Source organism: Bos indicus, chromosome 14, assembly GCF_029378745.1.
Source record: "Bos indicus isolate NIAB-ARS_2022 breed Sahiwal x Tharparkar chromosome 14, NIAB-ARS_B.indTharparkar_mat_pri_1.0, whole genome shotgun sequence".
Classification (NCBI taxonomy): Eukaryota; Metazoa; Chordata; class Mammalia; order Artiodactyla; family Bovidae; genus Bos; species Bos indicus.
In genome coordinates, this window is record NC_091773.1 from 40,223,119 (window position 1) to 40,250,004 (window position 26,886).

Here is a 26,886-nt window from a genome sequence, read left to right on the forward strand (position 1 = left end):
TTCACCTCTGACAGCCTGGAGGCCCTAAGCGTGCATGTGAGCAGCGAGCGCTCTCTCCCTGAAGAGGAATGGAGGGCTGTAATTGGAGATATCTACCAGTGCAAGCTCTGTAACTACAACACTCAGCTCAAAGCCAACTTCCAGCTTCACTGCAAGACTGATAAACATATGCAGAAATATCAACTGGTGGCTCACATTAAAGAAGGGGGCAAAAGTAATGAATGGAGGCTGAAGTGCATTGCCATTGGCAACCCTGTTCACCTCAAGTGCAATGCCTGTGACTACTACACCAACAGCGTGGACAAATTACGCTTGCACACCACCAATCACAGGCACGAGGCGGCCCTGAAGCTCTACAAGGTAAGCAGTGACATCCATTTCTCTTGGCACAGAGTGGAGGAGGGAATTAACTGTTTCGGAGCTTGGAGCGCAGATCTGCAAGTTAAGGAGAAAGGAGAGAGGGGAAAAAAAAATAGAAGGGCAAGAGCCACAGTCTCTGCTTCACGTTACTAAATGCAGAGTCTATTGAAATAGATGAATTGGAGAATTTATTTAAAGGATTTGCTGTATGTCCCTTTTACACCTGTCTCTGTGGGATTGATCACTTTACTGGTTGCCCTGAAATAACATCACTTTTCTGAGTGTTTCCACCTATAAAATAATACTCTTAAACCTCTTTTATTGATTGATTAAAAACAACAACACAGCACCACTCTTGGCTAAGTATGAATGGTTTCAGGGAGCAGAGGACAGAAACAGCACTGCCTTGTGAATGCATCATCTTTTGTTTGGTGACAAACAAGGATGATCCAAACATTGTGTGTGTGTGTGTGTGTGTGTGTGTTTTCCTGTAAGTTTCTGGTGGTACTGAGTAAAAAGACACCTTCCCTTAGGATCAGTTGAAAGTCTTCTGTTTAACTCTGTTGTTATTTTGCATGACTTCCCAAGCTAGTAATGTTTTTATCCCATCCCCTTATGGGTGTGGCACAGGTAAAAGTGTTCATTAAATGGCAAATAACACTTTTATAGGGGCAAAAGCTTTATAGATGTAATGAATATGTCCAAATGTTGAATCTCATTTGTCACATACCTTGACTTGACTTCTTCTGAACCCTAATTACTGGTTAATTTATTTTCTGCAGTTTGTTTACTGGATTGGCCTGATTGTCTTGGGTCATGTACAGCGGGAACAGATTCATTTCTATGATGAATAACTTGGTAACTTATTAAAAACTTCTTTTGTCCAGAGGATATTAAAATTCAGAAAATATTGCAAACCATTAGTCACTGTAACAAGCTCTAATATGATTGCAAAATCCATTTTGCAAGTGTTATCTATTGATTTATACTAGGAATCAGTGGTAACTATACTATCAGGAGTCACCCGGCGATTATGATACCTGCAACTCTTCAAATATGCTTTCAAACTATAAACAGGCCACAAAAAGAGCAGAATGTGGCTATCTGGGGCAGGTCCAGGCATTATTTATTTGGGTTGGCCTGCCACTATTTGTTTGGGCTGTTTCTTGAAGTTCAAATGCTGGGTTGATGTACTGAGCGTGAAAACCTAAAGTCGTGGTGTGAGAATTTGTAACATGCCTGTGATGTTGGTGCTCCGTGGATCAATAACGAAAGCATTAGATTTGGGTTACACAGTTTGAGGGGAGCGCAGGCCCTCACGTAAGATGGAAAACTTCCAAGTTGATGGTATTGAAAACAGAATAGAATGATTATAATTCATCGCTTTTACAGCAACAGCTGACAGCCGTTCAATTGTCAACTTTTCTTCTGTTGATACCTTATCTATTAAAACTTTTAGAATACCTGGGAGAAAAAAAAAAACACATTAAGTTTGTATAAATAATAGATCTCGACCCTGGGAGCTATATAGAATATTCATGAACTGTGCTTATAGTCACACAACTCTAACACTTTAAATTAACATGTTGTGAATAGAAGATATAAATGTACAAATTTTTCTGCTTTATTAATCTCATGTGGGAAGCTAAAGAAAGGTAGAGCATTCTTGTTGATTTTCTTAGGAAAGGCTATTTAGTCTCATTGCTGGACAATTATTTACATGTGTGTATGTGTGTGTTAAGTTTATCCATGAATATGGACTGACCACCATCACTGTCTGCAGAGCAATTTGCTAGATGCCAGGGTTACCCTTGAAGTTCCCTTTCAGCGAGGGCTGGATTTTGTCTTTGATTGTATAACAACCAGATGAGATAGAACTTGCTTATAAATAGGTCCTTAAAGCAGAGAGAGCTTGAGATACCAGAACCAAAGGCTATATGTACTCTTTTTAAAATTTATATTTATTTCATTTTTGGCTGTGCTGAATCTTCATTGCTGTGTGGGCTTTTTTTCTAGTTGCAGTGAGTGGGGCTACTCTCTAGTTGCGGTGCTCAGGCTTCTCGTTGCAGTGGTTTCTCTTGTGGAATACAGGCTCTCGGGTGCTGAGACTTCAGTGGTGTGGCTCCCAGGCTCTAGAGCACAGGCTCAATAGCTGAGGTTCACAGGCTTAGTTGCTCTGCGTTATATGTGGTCTTCCTGGATCAGGATTGACCCTGTGTCTCCTGCACTGGCAGGCAGATCCTTTACCACTGAGCCACCTGGGAAGCCCGGCTATATATATGCTCTTACCTTCAAAATGTTATGTCATATACAAATTAACTCTCCCCACTATCCTCTTTATTTACTTATCTCTTAAATACCTAAGTGTCCTTGTAGGGTAGTGTCTCCAAATGGTCAGGAAACAAAAACACACTCTGAACAAGCTTACCTTGAATTAAAAAGATTAAAGAGATAAATATTGGAGCCATTGAAACTCAGTATTGGGCAGCTGGACTCTATTATTTTGCATCAGCCTTCAAAGAGCATTTATTCATTCTAGCAGTCACTAGAAAAAATTCCTCCAGAGTAGCAATGTGTTAAGAATGCAGTTTCTAAACTGATTCACAGAAACTGTGCATCAGATCCAGAGGATTTTCAAGAGCAGTAATGAGGATATTAGCAAGCTTGGTCAGCCTGTGTAAGCAAAATAAAATTGCTCTATAAGTAACATTAATTGCTTTTAAATGAGACCCTAACAAATTAGCCTAGGCCTGGAAAAAATGATGGTTTATAATATGGTGAAAATATTAAAATTGGACTTAAAACGGTGTCTGAGCTAATGACTAGACAATAATTGCCTATATAAAATTCATTTTCATTAGGAGTTTAATTTACATCATTTTGCATTGTGAATTATTCAGACTTCAAGGGAAAGTGACAGTAGCAGTGAAAAGACAGATAAATACATGGCTGGGAGAAAAACAGTTCTCATTGACAGCATATTGGTTCATAACACTCCCAAATGTGGGGATGTGTCAGGGCAATTTGAATGGGCCACTTTACCTCTTGCATGGTCAACCTGAAGCAGTCTTATCTCAAAGAAGTGTGTGTCCTATTCCAGTTTAAGGAGGTTAGAGGTTAAAGGTTAAGGGGTAGCTTAAAAGCATCATCTGCCTAGCTGCTTAACTTTAACCTGATCAATTTAATGAAAATCTGTTTTACAGATGTTGTTTTAATGTATTTGGCAGGATTTAAGCAGCTTTAACATTAGACGTATGCTAGTAAAAATTATTTCTTTATTTGACCAGAACAACACCTTTCCTTTCATGTTTAAGGTAGAAGGCTTGTGGGTTATGGTATTTTGGCAAAGAACCCAGAGGCAGAATGTGTTGATGATCTTTCCATATGGGCTCCAAAAAAAAAAAAAAAAAGGAATACCTTTATGTCTATTGCTAACGATGACTGCAAAAACAAACAAAGCTGCATTCGTTTTTTTGGCAATATTCTTTTCCTTAGGATTTTTTTGTAAAGGAATTTTGTTATTCTGAAGACAAGCTTGCTCATTTCTTCAAGCAAACTTCTCTGAAACATTAGGCACTATTCAAATTTTGATTTTATTTTTCCTCCAAAAATTTTAATGATGAAGCAAAATTGGGCTAAGAAATTTAAACAATAAACTGAAACTGCAGATTGCACTTAATCTTCTCTTTTAATGTCTGAAAGTATATTTAAAGTGAGGCTAGTAAGTACTGAATGTATGAAGTGAAAGTGTTGGTCACTTGTTTGTGTCCGACTCTTTGTGACCCCATGGACTGTAGCCCACCAGGCTCCTCCGTCCATGGGATTCTCCAGGCAAGAATACTGGAGTGGGTGGCCATTCCCTTCTCCGGAGGATCTTCCCAACCCAGGAATCAAACCCAGGTCTTCTACATTGCAGGCAGATTGTTTACCATCTGAGCCACCAGGGAAGCCCCTGTGTGTGCGTATCTATATCTATATAATGCCAAAACAGTGTTCTCAGCTAACCACTTTATTAGATTTGATTATATTTTTCTAATTTCACGCCTTTGCATCCTCTACAAATTTCTGTAAATTGATATTCACATAATGAGTCCTCAATAAATATTTGTAAGATGAATAATGGACTAATGCATAAATTGAGAAATGTATCAAAGAAACTACTTCCAATCCTCATTAAAAAATGCACTGCAATTTAGTCTACCCCTTAAGTGATCCCAATCCTTTTCTAAAGTGTCCAGTAGAAAGATGTAGCGAAAACCACTGAGCACTCCACATTCCAACTGAGAACAAATGAGACTCTGGTAATATTTCAGATTCACAGTTTACCTTATTCTTGCCTTAGAATGGCTGAAACTTTTCTGGCCAGCTGATTGGTTGACTGCCATCTTGTGCCGGGTGTGCAAATATGCTTGCCACACCTGTGCTTCAGCTGCTTTTATATGTATTTTTAAATGAGGTGTTCACAGCTTCACTGGATCAAAGTTGAAAGCTTAATTATACTAGTCTTTTTTTCTTCTTCTTGCATCTGCTGGTTGTGAAGGAGAATCATCTGTCTGAATTCCGTAAGGCTGTTTTCATATTTGGATTTCAAATTGGCTGAGGGCAGTGAATGAATCTCCTGTCTCCATGATGAGCAAAGGAAGACACGTGGGATTTAGTCCTACGTAACTTTTAGCGTAACAGTCCCCCAAGGAACATTTTTGGAGTTTTCTCATTATCCATGTTATGGATGAAAGAATCCAGGTTAAGAACTAAAATCAAGGTGTGGGGGAGGGTCACAGAAGAGAGTGCAAAAAAAGAAAAAAACACGTTGGGCAATGTATATGGCAAGGAAATAAAAAATGGTATGATTAGCTTCACCTGCCTTTTTTTTTAACTGGTAGGAAATATAATAATCTGATCAGTTTGGAATTAACCAAGAATCATAAGCATTTTCATTTCAATAGGCCTGAGTCCAACTTTGCAATTTAAAATCAAATATACCCGATATGTACCATTTCAATTATTGAACTGTCATTGTCCGTGTGTGATGGTAAAAGAGGTCAGGAGATTGTGTGGTGCCTATTTGCATAAAAGTCATTGTGCTAAAGGAAATTGGAATATGTGTGTGTATCTAAAAAACCAAAACAGGTTTTTCTTAATCTTATTCTAGTCATTTGTTTAGATAAAGAAAGCTGTTTTCAGAGATAAACAAAAGTTATTCTTTTCTGTTGCTAAACATTAACCTGAATATGGAAATTTTTGCACTTTTTGCATTAGTTTCCTATTTCTGTTCCTTTCAAGGTTGAATTTCAGTCTGAAATTTAATTCCAGCTGCAGGATTTATTTTTTTTAAAGTAATCACAACTCAAATTATTTTATTGTATTTTCATGTAAAAAGCAAGGCAGAGGCTGAAAAAGTTCCTGTAGTAGAACAATACATGCTGGCTTAATACTTATAACTAGTAAATACACAGATCAAATAGAGATTAGCTGGTTAGCTAATAGCAACTAATAAATCACTAGTGTTTTCAGATCACAATGTAATTGGCCAGACCTACTACTTCGTCTACTTCTGTTTTTAAGCTTGACATTTACTGAAGCACACCATGTGTTAAAACATGGCTACTGCCGCTGCTGCTAAGTTGCTTCAGTCGTGTCTGACTCTGTGCGACCCTATAGACGGCAGCCCACCAGGCTCCTCCGTCCCTGGGATTCTCCAGGCAAGAACACTGGAGTGGGATGCCATTTCCTTCTCCAATGCATGAAAGTGAAAAGTGAAGGTGAAGTTGCTCAGTCATGTCCGACTCTGTGCGAACCCATGGATTGCAGTCCACCAGGTTCCTGTGTCCATGGGATTTTCCAGGCAAGACCCAGCACAAATACGGGCGTTCTCACTGCATTCACAAGGCAAGAAATATATATTACAGTATGAGTTGAGAACTCTCTTTGTATTCCAGTAGGGAAAAAAGGATCAAAAATATCTGTTTATCCAGATACATTTTATATATATATATATATATATATATATATATATATATTTCGGTCTGTATATTTTAATATATACAGATAGATACACACACCTATAGATACATATTGATACATGCCAATCTGTAGAAGGATGACTTTAGACCAGGTATTCATAACTTATTACATCCATGTCAGGAGAGATAAAACGATATTGCATGTGTGGAACTGTTACCAAACCCGAACAAAATTTAAAGAAAGCAAAGCGTGTCACTGGGACTCCCTGATTTTATTTTTGATATGTCTTTCCTTAACTGGTCCTGCCATATCCCCACACATCAGGCGTTCACCGTTATCCTCTTCTCTCTTTGCTGAAATCCTTACTGTTTTCTCCTACCTAGATCTTCTCTTCGTGGAAATACTCTGTGTTGAGAGTTCACCCATCTAATTCTCCAAAGAAAATGAGCATCCTTTTAATTAAGGGGGAAGGACACCTTTCTGTAAAAGCAGAGTAGTGCATTAAAAGGTGTAAATGACTCTCAGATTTTTTCCCAGAGTACATTTGGTTTTAAATGAACCACTTAATCTGGATGAATTTCTAATGTATGAGGGGGAACCAGTTGTTATGTCAGGTATGGGGATATGGAGGGTGGTGGCCAACCCTAACAGCTTCCTTCATCTCTCTCCTTCTAAACACACACACACACACACACACACACACACACACACACACATCACATATCACATATCATACCCAACCTCCACCTCAGAAAAGTAGTAAAAACTGGCACTACCCCAGGATCATGTCAACTCAGACTTTGGGATTTATGTTACAGTGTTTGTATAAGTTGTGCTCATTGTCTCATGTGAAGTGTAGAAAGAAAGTGTTAGTCACTCAGTAGTGTCTGTCTCTGCGACCCCATGGGCTGTAGCCCGCTAGCCTCCTCTGTCCATGGGATTTTCCAGGCAAGAATACTGAAGTGGGTTGCCATTTCCTTCTCCAGGGGATCTTCCTGACCCAGGGATAGAACCCATGTCTCCTGCATTTAATCCAAAGTTGTAAATCCCTATGTATCTCCCATCTTGAGATCATTTTAGGAAATGCAGACAGAGGTTTACATCTCATGATGAATGTGCTCTCCCCATTGGTTTCTTTGGCTTCCACGTAATCGTCCTTGTTAGTGGAGCTTGTTTAAAATCACCGAAATGCTTGCGTGGGTGCTGGGATGCCATGCGGTAAGGCGGCCAAAGTCATATGTTAAACAGGCCTTGCGCTGCTGAAAGGGTCTTGGCCCCGGGTGGAGCGAGGAGGAGCTGGCATGTGCATAATGACCGCGATTCTGCTTCCAAAACATCTGGCCTGCCGGAGTTCTACTGGAAATGCTTTACCAAGTTTGCTTGAAGTCTGAGCCTGTGCTCAGGCTGAGTTCAATTAGATGTGGAGATTTGTTCATTATTCAGATAATTTAGGCCTTCAAAAGGCACTTCTTTCACCCCTGAATTATCAGTGTATTTCCGGAGACCTTATGGTGATATGATTTATTCAAAAGAAGAGCAACAGTTGGAGGCAAAGCCCCCAAGAACCTGCTGGGAAACATCTTCATAGATTCTGTAACCAAAGAGGAACATGGTGATTGATGTTCTGTTTGCAGAATACCCAAATGACATCCCAAGTCTTTCTTCTGATAAATACAGAAACATTCATTGAGCACTTCGTTTGGACTGGGTTTTTAAATGTATCTGTTTATGGAACTAGTCCCATTAATGAGGAAGGATACAAACCATGTTCTCTAAGGTGATGCTTCCTAGCTGACTCTGTTCTTCCAATGTGGCAGGGCCTTTAATCAAATTAAGGGTTGAATCCATATACTAAATCCTAAAGAAAATAAACCCTGAATATTCATTGGAAGGACCGATTCTGAAGCTGAAGCTCCAATACTTTGGCCGCCTGCTGTGAAGAGCTGGCTCATTGAAAAAGACCCTGTTGCTGGGAAAGATGGAAGGCAAAATGAGAAGGGGGCGGCAGAGATGAGATGGTTAGATAGTGTCCCTGACTCAATGGACGTGAATTTGAGCAAGCTCTGGGAGATAGTGAAGGACAGGAACGCATGGCATGCTGCAGCCCATGGGCTCTCAGAGAATCGAGCAGGACTTAGCAACTAAACAACAACAACCACATACTAGCCCTCAAAAGCTTCTGTGTTTTTATTCATCAATGGTTGGTCAAAGGCTAGGTGTGATTGCTTTCTTGGGTCATCAGTAGCTGTAGAACAATATGTCTTGGCTGACTCATTGCTCTTTTGCAATGTAAGACTTTGTGAGTCAGTTTCAGACAAAGGTTATGGTGGGAATTACAGAGTGAACTAGAGCTTCTCTATTAGTTGGAAGATTTATGTTGTTCTTTAAACATGAGGATGGTGCTACATCCTTCTTTAAACATGCTGCTGCTGCTGCTAAGTTGCTTCAGTCGTGTCCGACTCTGTGCAACCCCATAGATGGCAGCCCACTATGCTCCCCGGTCCCTGGGATTCTCCAGGCAAGAACATTGGAATGGGTTGCCATTTCCTTCTCCAATGCATGAAAGTGAAAAGTGAAAGTGAAGTCGCTCAGTCGTGTCCGACTCTTAGCAACTCCATGGACTGCAGCCTTCCAGGCTCCTCCGTCCATTTTCCAGGCAAGAGTACTGGAGTGGGAAACATGAGGATGATGCAATTCCTAGAAAATGAAGAAGAAAACAATTTGCTAAAGATGCAAAATGTGTCAAATTACAACTTCAGTCAATTCCCTTTTAGAACAAAGAATGTAACTTTGAGTCTTAGAGTCTTGGAGACTGTGAGTTCTGTTTACAATGCTATTGAGGAGAATTCTACTTAAAGGTAAATTATGGTGATGACAGTTCTGTTGTCACTGATAGTAACTACTGTATGTGGTTAACATTCCATTTCCCTTAGTTTTATAATACTTTATTAATATTCTAGGTTTCTTTAAAGGAAAAGTACTTTTGCAGCTTTGAATATAATACATATATTAAATATGTATATGTAAATATAAATGTGTATTGAGATCATATTATTATTTTATGGATACATATTTTCCTAAAGACTTTCATTGGAAATATTTGGAAGCATAGAATATACTATAGGCTTCCCTGGTGGCTCAGACGGTAAAGAATCCACCTGCAATGTGGGAGACCTGGGTTCAATTCCTGAGTTGGGAAGATCTCCTGGAGAAGGGAGCAGCCACCTATTCCAATATTCTTGCCTGGAGAATTCTATGGACAGAGGAGCCTGGCAGGCTACAGTCCATATGGTCACAAAGAGTTAGACACGACTGAGCGACTTTCACTTCACTTCATCTGTCATTGGGCTTCTCTTGTGGCTCAAACAGTAAAGAATTTGCCTGCAATGCCAGAGACTTGGGTTCAGTCCCTGGGTTGGAAAGATCCCCTGGAGAAGGGCATGACAACCCACTCCAGTATTCCTGGAGAATCCCATGGACTGAGGAGCCTGGTGGGCTACAGTCCATGGGGTCACAAAGAGTTGGACATGACTGAGCGACTAACACTTTCAGATTGACTCTTCCATACTATTGGGCTTCCCTCCTAGCTCCTTCGGTAGAGAATCTGTCTGCAATGCAGGAGACCCAGGTTCTATTCCTGAGTCAGAAAGATCCCCTGGTGAAAGGAATGGCTACCCACTCCAGTATTCTTGCCTGGAGAATTCCATGGACAGAAGAACTGGTGGGCTGCAGTCTATGGAGTCACACAGAGTCGGACAGCACTGACTGACTTTAAAAAACGAAATTCATTTGGGAGTCCACTTTTATCCCTTCAAGTGACAGATTATTTTTAAGATCCTGCAATTGTGATGTAACAGAAGAGCTCAGTAGTAGGATTTACACCCACAAAAGCAGTCAACTAACATGATGAACTTACAGCTTTTGGGAGCATCTCCGAACTGGAAGGAGACACAGCTGTTTAAAATTGTTACCTGTCTACTGTCACAACAGAATTCTTTCTCTTTAAAGAAACTTCCTTTTCCTGACATTTTGGGGGTGCTTGGTATATTAAATAGAAAGGACTCATAGAATATTTATCACTTCGAGTGCCTGAGCTCTCAGTGCTTGCAAGTTAAGCACCTTCGGAAGCTGCCTTAATTCATTCAGGTCACCAGGGTACTCCAGCAGTAATGTACTAAATGGTACCCTGCTGACCTGAAAGAGGGAATGTGCCTCCCTAAGCATTTAACTTCCTCCACAGCAACAAGTAAAAGCACAGTCTAGTCTCTACCCAGGACCCCAGTCTTCTCTTCCCTTTTCCCAACATCCTAATAACTACTGGAGGAAGTCCTCTTCATTTGCTATGTACCTAGCATTTTAAAAGATAATCTTGTTTTGAATTTTTGTTTTAAACTTGTATCTTCTGCTTCTTACTTTGATCCCTTTCATTCCAAGTTTCCAGGAATTTTCTTTCCACCATAGGTTTCTTTCTTTCTTTTTAAAATCTCTTTATCCTTTATTTTTATTTATTTATTTTGGCTGCACTGGGTCATCATTGCTGCTCTTGGGCTTTGCTAGTTGCAGCGAGTGGAGGCTACTTTCTAGCAGTGGGGCACAGGCTTCTCATTTCGGTGGCCTCTCTTGTTGTAAAGCACAGGCTCTGGGTGCACGGACTTCAGTAGTTGCAGCATGCAGGCTCAATAGCTGTGGCTCCCAGGCTGAGTTGCTCCGTAACATGTGGGATCTTCCTGGACCAGGGATCAAACCTGTCTTCTGCATTGGCAGGTGGATCCTTAATCACTAGAACACCAGGGGAGTCCACCACTGTGGTTTCTAATGCATTCCCCCCTTCCTCTTTTTCCTCCTTGAGAATTTGCTAATGATTCCAGAGAACTGGTCCACATCTTTTTAGAATTATTGACATGAACTTAGAGATGCTTGAGGTAATCTTTGCCTTCCTGAATCTGGCTTCCAATCCTGCAAAAAAAATTCTCAGTCATTGACACCACTGTAGTTGAGTATATTCAGTGATGAATAATCTTTTAATGAAAAGTAAGAATAGTTTCAGTTGTTGAAGTGACAGAACTATTGGTAGGAGAGACTCCCAATTTCGGTAGCCAGTGCGTGTAAAGGATATAAGGACATTCTGATAATTATGGTGGGCAGTATCTTTCAAAGACTTCCAATATTTCTCACTATTGCTTTGGCAGGCCTGCAAAGAACACTAGCATGTGTCCTCAGGGCCTGAAGTCATTCACTGTTCAGTTGTGGGGAATCTGATAACAAGTCTAAGTGCCATCACTTCTAGAAGAGTGTTGGTTTACAAAGTATCTCCTTTAAAGTGAAAGTGTTCCTCAATCAATTGTGTCAACTCTTGCAACCCCATGGACTGTAGTCCGCCAGGCTGCTCTGTCCATGGAATTCTCCAGCCAAGAATACTGGAGTGGGGTGCCATTCCCTTCTTCCGGGGATCTCCTGACCCAGGGGCCGAACCCATGTTTTCTGCATTGTCAGGCAGATTCTTTACCATCTGAGCCACCTTAAACTCAACATATCATACCTTAAACTCAGCACTTACCACCGAGTAACAGAGTGAGGGACACCAGACACAATGGAAGGGGAGAATGATTCCCCAATTTACACCAAATAAATACTGTTGTTTTCTATTTTTATTTAATTTTTTTTTATTGGAGTATAGTTGCTTTACAATGGTGTATTAGTTTCTACTATACAACAAAGTGAATCAGCTATATGTATACATACACACCTTCCTTTTTGGATTTCCTTTGCATTTAGGGTCAACACAGAGCATTGAGTAGAGTTTCCTGAGCTATGTATAGCAGGTTCTCATTAGTTATGTACTTTACACATAGTATCAATAGTGTTTATATGTCAGTCTGAATCTCCCAATTCATCCCACTCTTGCTTTCCCTCTTTATGTCCGTAAGTTTGTTCTCTGTCTTTTAAAAAAATAAAATTAATATGCTAAAATGGGAAATACATAAACAGTGGAATATACCTTTCAGAATTGATTTCATTTGGTGAATTGGTACTATACAAACTTTGGAAGAGAGAAAACGCTCTCCTCCTTAGTATAACATGCTATCACTACTACGTAAACAGAGGTCCCTCAATGTCCTTTGAGAAAGAATTTGGATAAAAGCAAGTTCTGGTTTAATTTATTTGTTTTTGGTTTATTGTAATTTTTATTAGCAAATTAAGTAATTAAAAAAATACATTTGGATGAAACAATTGTACCAAGTTTTTCCATGATGAATATTTCCTGAGAAGATACTCCCCAGGCTTATAACCAAATTCCTTAAAAATAAATCCAAAGAGAATTTATAAATAACTTTTTTTCCCAGAAAAATAGAGACTTTGACTCTGTTAATTCCTTAAATATTAGAAAAACTAAGATGAGTTTTATGAAGCACTCTTTAGTTTTTGCAGTATTCATTCTTAACGTGGCAATAGAATCACCATCTTTAAAGTCATAAATGCAAAAATCTCTTCCTATGGCTTAATTGTGTCAATATTTACTTAGATGTATATTTCAAAAGGGCTTCCCAGGTGGTGGTAGTAGTAAAGAACTTGCCTGCCAATGCAGGAGAGATAAGAGATGCAGGTTTGATGCCTGGGTCGGGAAGATCCCCTGGAGGAGGGCATGGTAACCCACTCCAGTATTCTTGCCTAGAGAATGCCATGGACTAGGAGTCTGGCGGCTGCAGTCCAGAGGGTAACAATGAGTTGGACACAACGAAGTGACTTAGCATGCATGCACACATGTTTCAAAATAGACTCTCAGGTATAATATTTACTTTCAAGTTCCTGTAGCAAGTACTAGGTCATTCTATTTCTTCTAGTAGAACCATGGCTACCCCTTTAAATGTAATGGCTTTGTAACTTATTGTAAAAGCATTGATACAGAAGTACATTGAAATTGATTTTTTTTCGAGTCTAAAAAGTGAACCATTTAATTCTTTAGCAGTGAGTATAGAAGAATGTGGATATATTTCAGTTCTCATGTGTTTGGTCATTAAAAAGGCAAAATGCCAGTATTCCAATGATGTTTTCAGTATGTATCCAAGGAGACCTATTTATGCCTATTTTGCTCAAACCCTGGAACAAATTGCATGCACACGTGTGTGTGTGGGGGGTGGGGTGGGGTGGAGAGACAGAGAGATAGGAGTCAGAATACAGTATCCTAAGACTTATTTTAAAAATTGATGGAGATTTTGAGTTAATCATTAATGCCCACTTATTTTGTTTTAAAGTAGATCACAGAAATCTCTTCCTGCCCATTGTAAGTGTTCTCAGTCCCTAGAGATAATAAACCTTTGATGATGTTGTGCAAGATTCGTCAGCAAGCCCTGAAATCAGTCTTGTGTGTACACATGACTAATCAAAGTTTCAAAGAACAGGATGCATGCATGTTCAGTCACTTCATTCGTCCATGGGATTCTCCAAGCAAGAGTACTGGAGTGGGTTGCCATGCCCTCCTCCAGGGAATCTTCCTGACTCAGGGACTGAACCCACATCTCCTACATTGCAGGCAGATTGTTTTACCCACTGAGCCACCTAGGAAGCCCCAAGGAACAAGATGTGAATTGGTAAAAGTGATAGGCGATAGATGCTCCAGAAAGTCAATGGCCTCACCAGGTGTGGGAGCACATTCAGAAGGCCTTACAGAAGGGAGGTCCTGGTTCCACTATTAGAGCAGGTATCTTTTTACAAAGGCTTGAGCACTAAGTCTTGTGAAAAATCATCTTTAATGCAAAGAGTTTCTTAAAGTAATCTCTATCTAATTAGTACTCTGTTCTTTTCTTTGCCTTCAAGTCACAACAGATACAGCAAGACACTTAGACTCAAAAGGATCCTTGAAGTTCTGGGAATTAGGTAATCAGAACAAATACCTTCTTAAATTGATGAACTCTGAGATGTCCGTAGGGGAACATGATAGGATAAGACAGCAATCTCAATAATTAAGCTTGAAATTATTCAGCAAAATGTGAGTAAAAGTCTCCAGAAATCAGTTCTAAAACAGAGAAGGAAGGAACTAATGGAAAAGAAAGAAGAAAGTGAAGTCGCTCAGTCATGTCTGACTCTTTGCAACCCCATGGACTGTAGCCTACCAGGCTTCTCCATCCATGGGATTTTCCAGGCAAGGGTACTGGAATGGGTTGCCATTTCTTTCTGCAGGGGATTTTCCTGATCCAGGAATCGAACCTGGGTCTTTCGCACTGCAGGCAGGTGCTTTACCCTCTGAGCCACCAGGGAAGCCCAACCTACCATATGGACAGGGCAGTGAATGTTGAGGCCATTGTGATCTGCTTGGCTGCTGGGATGTTTTATTTTCAGCAGCTTTACTGAGATATAATTCATGTACCACAAAATTGACCCATTTAAAGCATCCAATTAATTGTTTTTTAGAATAGTCACAGAATTATGCAACCATCGCCACAATTGATTTTTGAACATTTTCAGTACTCCAAAAGCAATCCTATGCTATTTACCTCTACCCCTGCCCGCCGCCTGATAATCCCAACCTCCCCAGCCCTGGCCCTTGGCAGCCACGAATTACAGTCTTGTCTATATAGTCTAGAATCATACTATATATTGTTCTTTGCGATGGGCTTCTTTCACTTAATGTTTTCAAGATTCATCTATATTGTGGTGTGAGTCAGTATTTCATACCTTTTTATTGTGGAATTCCCATTGTATGGATAGACTACATTATTTTTACCCTCTTATCAGTTTATGGGCATCTGAGTTGTTTCAGCTTTTTGGCTATTATGAATAATGAAACTGTGAGCATTTGTGTATAGGTTTTTGTATGGATGTTGTGGATATGTGTTTTCCTTTCTCTTGGGTTTATACCTACAAGTGGAAACAACAGTCACTGGTATTAACTGGACTCAGTACTGCTGGTCACTTCTTACCTGTATCTGATCAGCTCCTTTTCCCTTTTCTTTAAAGAATAGTACAAATGTTTATCGCTTGAGAGTGATAAACTTTTCTTTATTCATCTTCTCCTCCATGGCCAATGAAAGTCCAGTGAGAAAATTAATTTGAGCATCTACTGAGTACTTACTAGGTGGCAGATAATCTAAGTTCTTTAAATATATTAACTCTTTTCATTCTAACAGCAAACCTGTATAATTATGCCCATTTTAAAGATGAGGAAACTGAGGCAATGAACACTTAATTAATTGATCCAAGGTTACATAGCTGGTAACAGTGCCAGCTGGGTCAGGATTTATACTCAGATCACTGACTCCAGCACCCACAGTTACTTTGTTACAGTGAAGATACTTTGAGAAGAAGGCCTGGATAAGAAGGCCTTGTTTGTGGCAGAAGGGCATGGATATAAGAGTGACTATAACAGTTGATCTTTGGGAAGGACAGCCTTTGAGAGGAGAAGAAGTAATGATGAGATCGATAGAGATTTAGAGATTTGGGGAGGAGACAGCGAGAGATGGCAAATTAGAAAAATCACTGATAGCCGTATTTAGGGTTTTTTTCTGTCAGAATATAAACCTTTATCTGGTTGATACAGTGTTCTTTGGTGGTGAATTCTCCATACTGCGTGAAAACTGGTGTATTTTGTGATAATTACTGAAACACATTTTGTTAGATTGATGTTCTGTGTTGGTGTTGTTCAGCCGCTCAGTCATGTCTGACTCTTTGTGACCCCATGGACTGCAGCATGCCAGGCTTCTCTGTCCATGGGCTTTTCCAAACAAGAATGCTGGAATGGGTTGCCATTCCCTCCTTCAGGGGATCTCCCAGTCATTGAACCCAGGTCTCAGGCAGATTCTTGACCATCAGTGCCACTAGGGAAGTAGGACTAGACTGAAGTTCTAGTGATCCACAAAAGCTTGCTTGTCCTCATTGCACTGTGGTGATGACCAAAACAGACACAGAGGCCATATGAAGCTGGTCCTGTCTTCAAGAAGCTGTCCAGGTTTTTTAGAAGAAAATACACAATCCTTTTTATCTGTGCTTTATTTTCCCTTGTGAATTGTCTCTGTTAACAGCTTGTCTGAATTCCAGAAGTTTGTAGGGACATTTTTAGTCCTCTGTATAACACATTTTAGCAATGTTTACTCCTTTGTGTCATTCAGAAAGTTAATATTTAGATTTCCTGTGGTATTTAGGGAAGAAATTAGATTCCTGCCTTGCAGAACTGTGATAAAGTGGCTATTTGTTTCTTCTCAAGTAAAAGATGTCCCATTGTTGAAAAATAATGCACAATAGCAGTATAATTTAAATTTTCTCTCCCTCTTGCCTCCCTTTCCCCACTTATATGATGTTTTGTGAGCATGAATTTTACATTTTCAGAGTGGTAAATATATGGACAAAGGGAAATATTACTTTTTTTTTTTAAGCTAACTAGAAGGTTTTTTTTCTCTTTCTAGATGTAAAAGCATAAATATACTTGTCTCTAATAGCTAATCTAATTAATCAGTGGAAATGGTTGGTATTTTATCTGTAGCTATTTCAAGCATCACCCTATTTTATTTAAACATTTGAAATTGACCTTGGCGTTTTCAATTTCCTGAGACCTTCTGCTTTTCATAAAGCCTATTGACATGGGTAGGGTGAGGTCAGGGCTTGAGCTGCCAGTGTTCCTACCGTTAGAACATAACATTGCATAATTTCTTCTTTCTGTTTTACTCTGACCAAAAAAAAAAAAAGTCTTTAAAGAAAAATGAAGCAAGAAAGCATGATAAGCTCCCATGTTATCTCAGGCTTAAAGATTCCCTGGAGCTACTTTCTTGAGTCTAAAACACAGTGAGACTAGAAAGACTGGATGACTGTTTTGGCATTTTTGTCTAGGAACACTGATGAGCTTAATAAGCCTTGACAAGTGGGTATCACTTTTGATGCCTTCCTACTATTAGTATATTGGGAATGGAGTGTGGTGGGAGGTGTGGAGTGATGTTTCAGAGAAAGGCGGTGGAAGATACGCCCATCTATCTCCCTGTGCATAAGTGCATGTCCAACTCTTCTGTGACCCTATAGATTGTAGCCCACCAGGCTTCCCAGTGCATTGGATTCTCCAAGCAAGAATACTGGAGTGGGTTGCCGTGCTCTCCTCCAGGGGATCTTCCAGACCCAAGGATCGAACCCCTGTCTCTTGCATCTTCTGCTATCTCCCGGTCTTGTATAACTCAAGAAAAGTTTAAAAGAGTTACGCATTTTCTGTCTTCCAGTGTCCAGCTGACTTTCTTGCTCTTTATGTGGTTTTTGGCAAGTATTTTGGTGCCTTAGTTAATATATTAGTAAATGGAGGAAAAAAACACTCCAGTGAGTTCTGGAGATCTTAATTAAGGTACAAAAATAGCTTTGAAAACGCATTCTGAGATGAAAGCTTTTCTTATATGTGGAAAATATTACTCATGTCTTGTCAGCACATCTACTCCACTGGCATTGCTTTTTGTACTTGGAGATAACTTCTGCTTTTCTTATTATTGGTAAGATACTTTCCTTTTTAATTTCTGTGAGTGCACTCAGTTACACTGTTATATCCAGGACTTGTAATTCCTGAAAAGCCGTTCTTAACTTTTCTCTCTCCAGTTGGCGTTCAATTGAAATTTGTTTGAAGAAGAATGTAGCTATACTCATCCACTTGAAAATGGGTAAATATAGCTCCGAGAAAATAACTATTTGTGTATCCTTTTATGTGCTTTAAATTCAATACCCATTCTTTCTTAGAAGTTTGCCCACAGAAAAGGAACTGTGTATGACACTTTTAAATACCACTTTTCAAATCTGGCAAGTGTGAATTTGTAAATGAGTAGTAGTAAGTGGAGCTCACACAGCTGAAAACTAAATGCTTAAAGCTTCTGTGTCTGGTGTTAATTTTGCTTCTGTCTTTTGGCTGCTACCACAATTTTTTCATCTATAAAATGGGCTCTGAGTTACCATGATTATTGGAAAGTAGGCATTAACAAATCACTGAGATCTGATTTACAGGTAATCATGTCTGTGGTTCTCAGAGCTGAATTTTTCTGAGCTTTAATAAGTATTTCATCTTAAATTGCAGAGATAGTTACACATATTTATCTGGTTTCAGATTTTCCATGGTTTTGGTTAATTGGCAGGTATATATTTACAAATTTTTCTTGTAAACAGGAAGTAGTGTAGTAATCGTATGCATGCATGCCTGTTAAGTTGTTTCAGTCGTGCAACCTGTGGACTGTAGCCTGCCAGGCTCCTCTGTCCATGGGATTCTCCAGGCAAGAACACTGGAGTGGGTTGCCGTGCCCTCCTCCAAGGGATCTTCCTGACCCAGGGATCAAACTGGTGCCTCTTACGTCTCCTGCATTGGCAGGCGGGTTCTTTATCACTAGCACCATCTGGGAAACCTAGTAACTGTTCTATTGTTGTTGTTCAGTCGCTCAGTCGTGTCTGACTCTTTGTGACCTTATGGACTGCAGCACACCAGGGTTCCCTGTCCTTCAGTATCTCCTGGAGTTTGCTTAAACTCATGACCATTGAGTCAGTGATGCCATCCAACCATCTTATCTTCTGTCACCACCTTTTCCTCCTGCCCTCAATCTTTCCCAGCATCAAGGTCTTTTCTAATGAGTCAGCTCTTGGCATCAAGTGGCCAAAGTATTGGCGCTTCAACTTCAGCATCAGTCCTTTCAATGAATATTCAGGGTTGATTTCCTTTAGGATTGACTGGTTTGGTCTCCTTGGTATCCAAGGGAATCTCAAGAGTCTTAAGACCATTAAGTTCAAAAGCATCAATTCTTAGGCTATCAGGCTTCTTTATGGTCCAACTCTCACATCTATACATGACTACTGGAAAAACCATAGCTTTGACTGTACAGGCTTTTGTTGGCAAAGTGATGTCTCTGCTTTTTAATACACTGTCTAGGTTTATCATAGCTTTTCTTCCAAGGAACAAGCCTTTTTTAAAATTTAATAACTGTAGTCACCATCTGCAGTAATTTTGGAGCCCAAGAAAATAAAATCTGTCAGTGTTTCCATTTTTTCCCCATCTATTTGCCATGAAGTGATGGGACTAGATGCCATGATCTTCTTTTGTTTTTTGAATATTGAGTTTTAAGCCAGCTTTTTCACTCTCCTCTTTCACTTTCATCAAGTTCCTCTTCACTTGCTGTCATTAGAATGGTGTCATCTGCATATCTGAGGTTGTTGATATTTCTCAGTAATTGTATATAGAGAAATAGCTGAATCACATCTCTGAATGCCCTGTGGTTTATTTATTTATTTGACTAATCATGTCTCTTACTCATTTGAGAGACCACTCTGTCGGGCCCTTTGCTGGAAAGTAAGGATATTGTGTCAGACAAGACAGACAGAGGCCTTGCTTGGTGGAACTTACAGTTTAGAGTAGTAGACAAACATTAAACACAGATTCACATGTGATGTAAAGAAATAGTTATTTACCATTGTCAACAAATAAGTAGTTGTTTTTGATCTGGAACATGCATTTGTGTCATTAGTACATAAGTATTTGTGTAAATCAAGCTCTTCCTCTAATCTTGGATGAAAGTGAAGAATTTGAATGAGAGCCTGTACTGAGGCAGTTAGGAAAGTAGCCGGGGCTGAACTGAATTACTTACATGCTAAGTTGCTTCTGTCATGTCCGATTCTTTGCAACCCTATGGACTTGTACCCCACCAGGCTCCTCTGTCCATGGGATTTTCCAGGCAAGAATACTGTAGTGGCTTGCCATTTCCTTCTCCAGGGGATCTTCCCGACCCAGGGATTGAACCCACATCTCTTATGTCTCCTGCATTGACAGGCAAGTTCTTTACCACTAGCACCACCTGGGAAGTCCTTGAACTGAATTGACTTCACTGGATATTGACTGTCCTGTAGAAAAAGTCATTTATTTACCAGTGAGATTTGATCAGAGTGCAAGCGCTTTCAAACTTTGGGGCTCACAAAACGTTTTTGTGAAAAGACAGTCTAGAAACAGCTGCACATCCAGTTGGCTGATTTGTGCAGAATGTCTGTACAAGTTGAATCGACTAAAGTTGAATGTGAGATTCCCTGTTACCACTTTGAAAACGTAGTGGTACCAACGCCCGCCGCCTCTGGGGTGCAGCCGGAAATCTCTTCATTTGAATGGATGATGCTGATTGTCAGGCACATTTGAGGATCACTGAACTAGTATTCTTTGAAGGTCACTGGGGATCTGAAGACTCCTGAGACAGCAGTGACTGTGGCGGTTGTACCCGCCGCAGCTCTGTTAGCATCTGTCCCTCCATGTTCAGAAGAGGAAGCAGTCCTGTGTAGTCACCGGTGTTCTCTCCATTCCCACACTGAGACTTTGCTAGAGTCTGTTAATCCTGTATGCTCTGTCTGAGCAAGTCATGGAAGGCATTGCCCTCTGTCCTCCTCCTGGTTTTGCTTCTAAGGACAGGAATCTGACCTGTTTTGATATTAAAAAAAAAAAAAAAAATTCCATTTCAGTAGGAAAAATGGCAAACCTTTATAAAGAAAACCTTTCTTCACAAAACAGCTGTTCTTTTGTTGAAAGTCTGGCACTTTTGTGAACTGTCGGGCCAAGAAACCACTCTCCAGATGTCAGTTAAAAAAAAAAGTCTAAGGCCCCTTGATTGAATTTGGTAGGAATATCTTTGCTGGTAAAGTTTTGGAATCATACTTTGCCTCATCACAGTTGCAGAAATCCACTCTCCTTGTACACAAAGATATCCCCAGGCAGCAGATATATAGTCTATTTTCTGAACAGGAATCTTATAGGTCTCTCGAGGGCTGGCTTCCACAGGCCTGCTGGGTTGTACGTTCATTTGTAGCTCACTGTAATGATTCTGCAATTTCTCATTTTCTTGCTATTCTAGGAAGGCAGAGTCTGAGGTTTGTTTTTACAGTTTTGCTTCATACCAGCAAACTCCCTCTCTTTTTCTCTCCATAGATGTGGATATAAATAAATGTGTGCATGGTATGTGTGAAGGATGTGTGTATGTGCAGGTATAGATGTGTGTAGGTATGTATGTGCGTGCATGCTAAGTCCCTTCAGTTGTGTCCAACTTTGTGTGACCCTATGGACACGTGTGTGCATGCTAAGTCACTTCAGTCGTATCCGACTCCTTCTGACCCTATGAACCATAGCCTACCAGGCTCCTCTGTCTGGGATTCTCCAGGCAAGAATACTGAAGTGGGTTGCCATGCCCTCCTCCAAGGAACTTCCCAACTGAGGGATGGAACCCATTTCTCTTACATCTCCTGCACTGGCAGGCGGGTTCTTTACCCCTGGTGCCACCATGTGGGTACATATCACTTTGTTTTGTTTATGAGAGAGACCATATTTTGTATGGTCTATAATTTGACAATTTTTTTTTAATATCTGTACTTTTCTTTTCTCCCCCATATAGCATCTAATACAGATGCACTGGCAGCTACAATGATAACCATTGCTCAAAAGAAGGAAATAAATACGGTGCCCAATTTCATAAGCAAGAGAATCTACATTGTCAAAACACGTAACTCTGGAAATGTTACTGTATTAACTGAAGTAAACCAGTGAAAGTAACTGGAAAAGTTACTTCACTTACACGTTGAAGACTAGGTCTTTGCCTATTTCATAAAGAAGTTCCTTTTTTTGTAGATCAATGGGAAATAATCAAGTCTGTGCTGACCCCTGGTCTACTGTAAAATGCCAATGCCAAATTGCATCTGAGTTCCACTGGCCATGTAGCCTGTGTCCCTCAAAAGATCAAAAAAAAATCCCCTTCTCATAAATTGGCAGAGCAGGCTAATAAAATAACTTGAATTATTCCCTTAAAAAAATCAAGCTGATTATTTCAAGATCTTGCTAATAACTTGATTGGCTTGATCAGTCACTTGGTCCAGCTGACGCATGTGGATCAATGCAGAATAGAAATTTCCTGCCCTGCCTGGACCGAGTCCTGGGCACTTGGTTATCTAAGTAAGTTCTGCGAGCACACATAAGTGTGCTGTAAACCTTTGGAGGTTTGTGCTCGAGTGAAAAATGTAGGACAGCATTATATGTCTGTGTGACCTAGAGCATTTTGCTTTATGATGACAGACATATTATCTGTCTATGCCAGTTTGAATGCAAAGGCATTCCATAGTCATAATCTGTTAATACCAGTTAGCAGTGTCACAAATTAAAGCATTAGTGGATTTGTGTTGCTTGAGGAAGCAACTGATATAAAATACCAGGAGACTGAAGGAGTCGGGTTGTTGATTGTAACATAATTCTCCATACCATGGAGTCTCCATGCCGGTGGGTGGCATGACGCCTCTGAACATACCTTCACAGGCAGCTCAAATGAATAGTTCAGTAGGCAAAAAATATATCATTAAGATGCATTAGTCTGGATACATCCTCAAAGAAAAAAAATGTGGTGACCAGAAGACAGCAAAAATCAAAAGAAGATACCCTTTTTTTACTGAAAAGGATTTTACTACTTAAAAAAAAGTCCGTATTGCAGACAAAAAATTCTTCCCTGCATTTGAAGTGCATTTTCTTATATTTAAATTAAAGTGTAGTTGTTTTACAATACTATATTAATTTCTGCTGTATAGCAAAGTGATTCAGTTATATGTATATATATATACGTGTGTGTGTGTGTGTGTGTGCGCACATTCTTTTTATATTCTTTTCCATTATGGTTTATCACAGAATATTGATAAATATACAATATCAATATATTTAATAATTATATATAATATCAAATATATAATTATCAAAACAGATAATATCCCTGTGCTGTACAGTAGGACCTTGTTGTCTTTGTCTATGTATAATAGTTTGCATTTGTTAACCCCAAACTCTCAGTCCATCCCTTCCCCACCCCTCTTCCCCAGAAAAAAAATGCCTTTTCTACATTAGTATCATTTTGGGTCTCTACTTAAATAAAAAGCTTAATGATGGTTTTCAAAATATATTTTTAAAAGGAATATTGAGACTCCTGTGACAGCGATTTTTGACCAAATCACTAATATTGATACTATCATGAAGGGCACATAACTCTTTTATCAAAAGACCCTTCACCTGGGAATATGGTAATGATTGGGTAAATTATGGAAGAAACATAAGATAAATTTCCTCTTTAATTTTTGTAGTGATTTGAAAGAGTAATGCATTTATTACTGTAGCACATTTAGTATTTGTCTAGGCATTTAAATCCTTTTTCATATTTCTCCCTTTTTAGTCTAGATTATGGATATATTCCGAGAGAAAGTTATAGGGATGGACAATTACAAAGAATGAGAACCCCTGGTTAAAATTATATGCACATTGAACTACAATGAGGGTATTAAAAGTATTTCATCCCATTTGTAAAATATCTTCCGTGACTATGAAAGGGCAGTATTTTTCCAATTATATCTGCTTTAGCCTGCAAATGGATTACTGTATAAGAACTCTTATAAAGCAAAGAGTCCAAAAATAATTGAAAGTGTAAGGATAGATAAGCTAAGCATATAAAGACCCTAAGCAAACTTTTCTCCATAGCATTCATAGAACAGGAAAAGAAAAAAAAGTTTCTCTTAACTCCCACCCAGATCCAGGTGACCACTTTAAGCCGTAGCATCTGGATGCTTCTTATTGACAGGGAGTGCCTACTGCATAATTTCTAGCTCAATTCTCCAGTGTCTGGAAGATTGCGTTTTGACTCTCCCCAATATTAATAACCAGATTTGATCTGAGGGCTGTCCAAGGTCAGGCAGACGGGCCAGGGCAGCCTGTTAGTCTGTGTGCAGGAACTGTGACATCGACTCAGAGTGACAGGTAGAGGATGGGGGTGGGGAGACCAGGGTGTTAACCTTCAGGCCACGGAAAGGAGCCTCTTCATGCTGGGAACAAAGAGCCCCGGGAGGCTGAGGGTGCCTCCTCCTCCCAACCACCCTCGTGCTCATCATATTTTCTCACACGATACACTGTTGAAGGAATGTGTTTCAGAAGAGGTAAATTATTAAAATCAGCTCCATAAAAACACTCATATTTATTTGAAGTCTTGTTCAGAACTTTGATTCAGATTTGACACTGCTTTATATGGACTGATTTTGCACGGCTTTTCCTTTAGGTAAACGAGGCAGCCATGCTGGAGCGTGCTATCTTCATCCCTGAATCACCCCCTCGGTTTTGCTAGTAATTTAGTACAGGAGCTCTAGAATATGGAGTAAGATATATTTTAGGAACCAACCAGATAAAAAACTCTGGAAGCTCCAGAATTTGTAACATTCTACTATAAAACATATCAGATAAACTCCTTTTGGGGAAAAAAAAAAATCTTGCTTGTTTCTGGGTAAAAATTCCTAAGAAGCCATTTGGTTCCTAATTGATTTTCTACGTCAGTTGTTCATTGAATAGATAAGTAGTGCCTGTGATATTTGATTACAGAGCAAGGCACCCATTTAACCTTCTGTTCTTTCCTGGCCAGGATTTCAAATACAATAGAACGTTCCTCCCTGAGGCTCAGCAGGATTAGACAGCTAGCGGTAATCCCTGATACGCTGAAATAGACCTGATAGAACTTCACCTCTCTTGTTTAGGATTATGGTCATGAATTCAGCTCATTCAGTAGCATTAACCCTTTGGGGACTGGGGCTGGAATGCTCTATCAGTAAAAGCAGTCAATAAGCAGAAACCTATTAATACATTTGAAGCCATTACAGCTTACTTCTTGAGCAAAGCATAGTAATAATTTGAAAGTGAGGACCAATACGTGATCTACACTGATTTTCCAAAATTTTGCATCTTAAATATATATCTTGAGTTTTATGTTACTTTATCTTTTTGCATATTATGTTGTTTCAGAAACTTTATGGAAAGTTCTGGGTTTGTGGAATAGCTTTCTCACCACGGTCATGGTAAAATCATCTTTGGAAGTGAAGGGCAAATGACTTTGTAGAAAGTGGGCCCTTGGTAGTCTAGGTTAACTGGAACCACGGCAAGTATGAAAATCCCCAAACCTCATTTTAGCCAGTGGTTTCCAATCTCTGCCTTTTCCTTTCATTAGAACAAATTCTATAGGTTGGTGTTTAATTTTCTCTCCTTCTCCTCTGGGGGATATGAAAATGAGCTAAGAAATGGCCAAGAGGCAGGAAATCAGTGGGTGAAAAAGAACTAGTAAAAGGTATAGCTATAATCCATAAATTGGAAAGTCAGCCCCGTGGTAATCAAGAGATGAAAGGAAGGACATATACTCTTCCAATGCAGGTGGCTAGGCTGGCCTTTATCATGGTTTTTAGATAATTTACATTGAAATTTGCTCCTGAGAGTGTTAGGCCATCAAAATGAGGCCTCAAACAGTCACAAGTTTGAAATGAGTGATTAGTGACAAGGGACACAGTCCAGGAGAGCCCCCGCCCCCTTACCAATTGTTATGAAAGCAATTACCCTGAATCATCTAGGTCTTTCTGTGTTGACTCTTTAAAAATTCATATTCACAACTAGTTCTATTAATTATTGAAATAAGTGATTCTGGTGTAGATGATTAGAACATTCCCCACCATGTTCACAAGTCTTAGAAAAATGTTAAGTTTTATTTGAGAGAGACTTCTCAATAATGTTGTAATGATGACTATGACTTTAATCACCTATGGTCATATTTCAAGGTCAGAGATAATTTCATGCTAAAGCATTGGTCCATACCCCTCCTTTCCTGAGATATCTTTTGCTAGTGGTTCTTAATGGCACCCCACTCCAGTACTCTTGCCTGGAAAATATCATGGACGGAGGAGCCTGGTGGGCTGCAGTTCATGGGGTCGCTGAGGGTTGGACACGACTGAGCGACTTCACTTTCACTTTTCACTTTCATGCATTGGAGAAGGAAATGGCAACCCACTCCAATGTTCTTGCCTGGAGAATCCCAGGGACGGGGGAGCCTGGTGGGCTGCCATCTATGGGGTCGCACAGAGTCAGACACGACTGAAGTGACTTAGCAGCAGCAGCAGTGGTTCTTAAAGGGTCTGATGAGAGCAAACATTTGTTTTTATTAAAACATTTTAGTAGAACAAACACAATCACAATAAAAGGACAACTATGAAGAATTTTTGGAAACATTTTCTGTTCTTTACCACATTCCCCACCCTATGGATTTACTGCAATGGTAATGACAGCCAATGTCAAGATTACAAGAGGAGAAATATGGTGTGTACCTTGTGCTTTGAAGCTTAGCTTTTTGTAAGAACTTCAAAATAAATCCGTGAGTAAATGGATGAGATTAAGGCCTAAGCAATGGCCCTGCTCTGATAATATTTTGTTTTTGTTTGGTAGAGAGTAAAGAGATGCTGTGAAATGGAGAGTTGTGACTTGAAATGATTCTGGCAAATCTTTAATTAACAATCCTCCATTTTAGTTACTTTTTGTACAGAATATCTAATTTTCCTGGTCTTAAAGAGCAAAAGATGATTTCTGTTGTTCAATTTAGGTGACATATTATTCCAATTAATTGCAAAAGTGCTCCCATGGGATGGATGACTGAAGGATGAGGCCTCTTAGACTCAGTCTCTTGGAGTTGCCCTTTTCTCCTGACATGCTTTTACATATGCTGTTGCTGAGATTCCAGTTCTTTGTTGTATGTTATAAAATTCTATTGCATCAGC

At 39.6% G+C, this 26,886-nt stretch overlaps 1 protein-coding gene across 1 annotated transcript in view; it reads left to right on the forward strand.

Annotated features, from left to right (window-relative positions):
• The window catches only part of ZFHX4 (zinc finger homeobox 4), a 205,237-nt gene that overhangs the window by 26,923 nt on the left and 151,428 nt on the right, over positions 1-26,886 (forward strand). Inside the window, 1 exon segment of the mRNA XM_019973761.2 lies at positions 1-360. This exon segment is cut by the window's left edge and continues 143 nt beyond it. Coding sequence (XP_019829320.2) covers positions 1-360 — 360 coding nt within the window.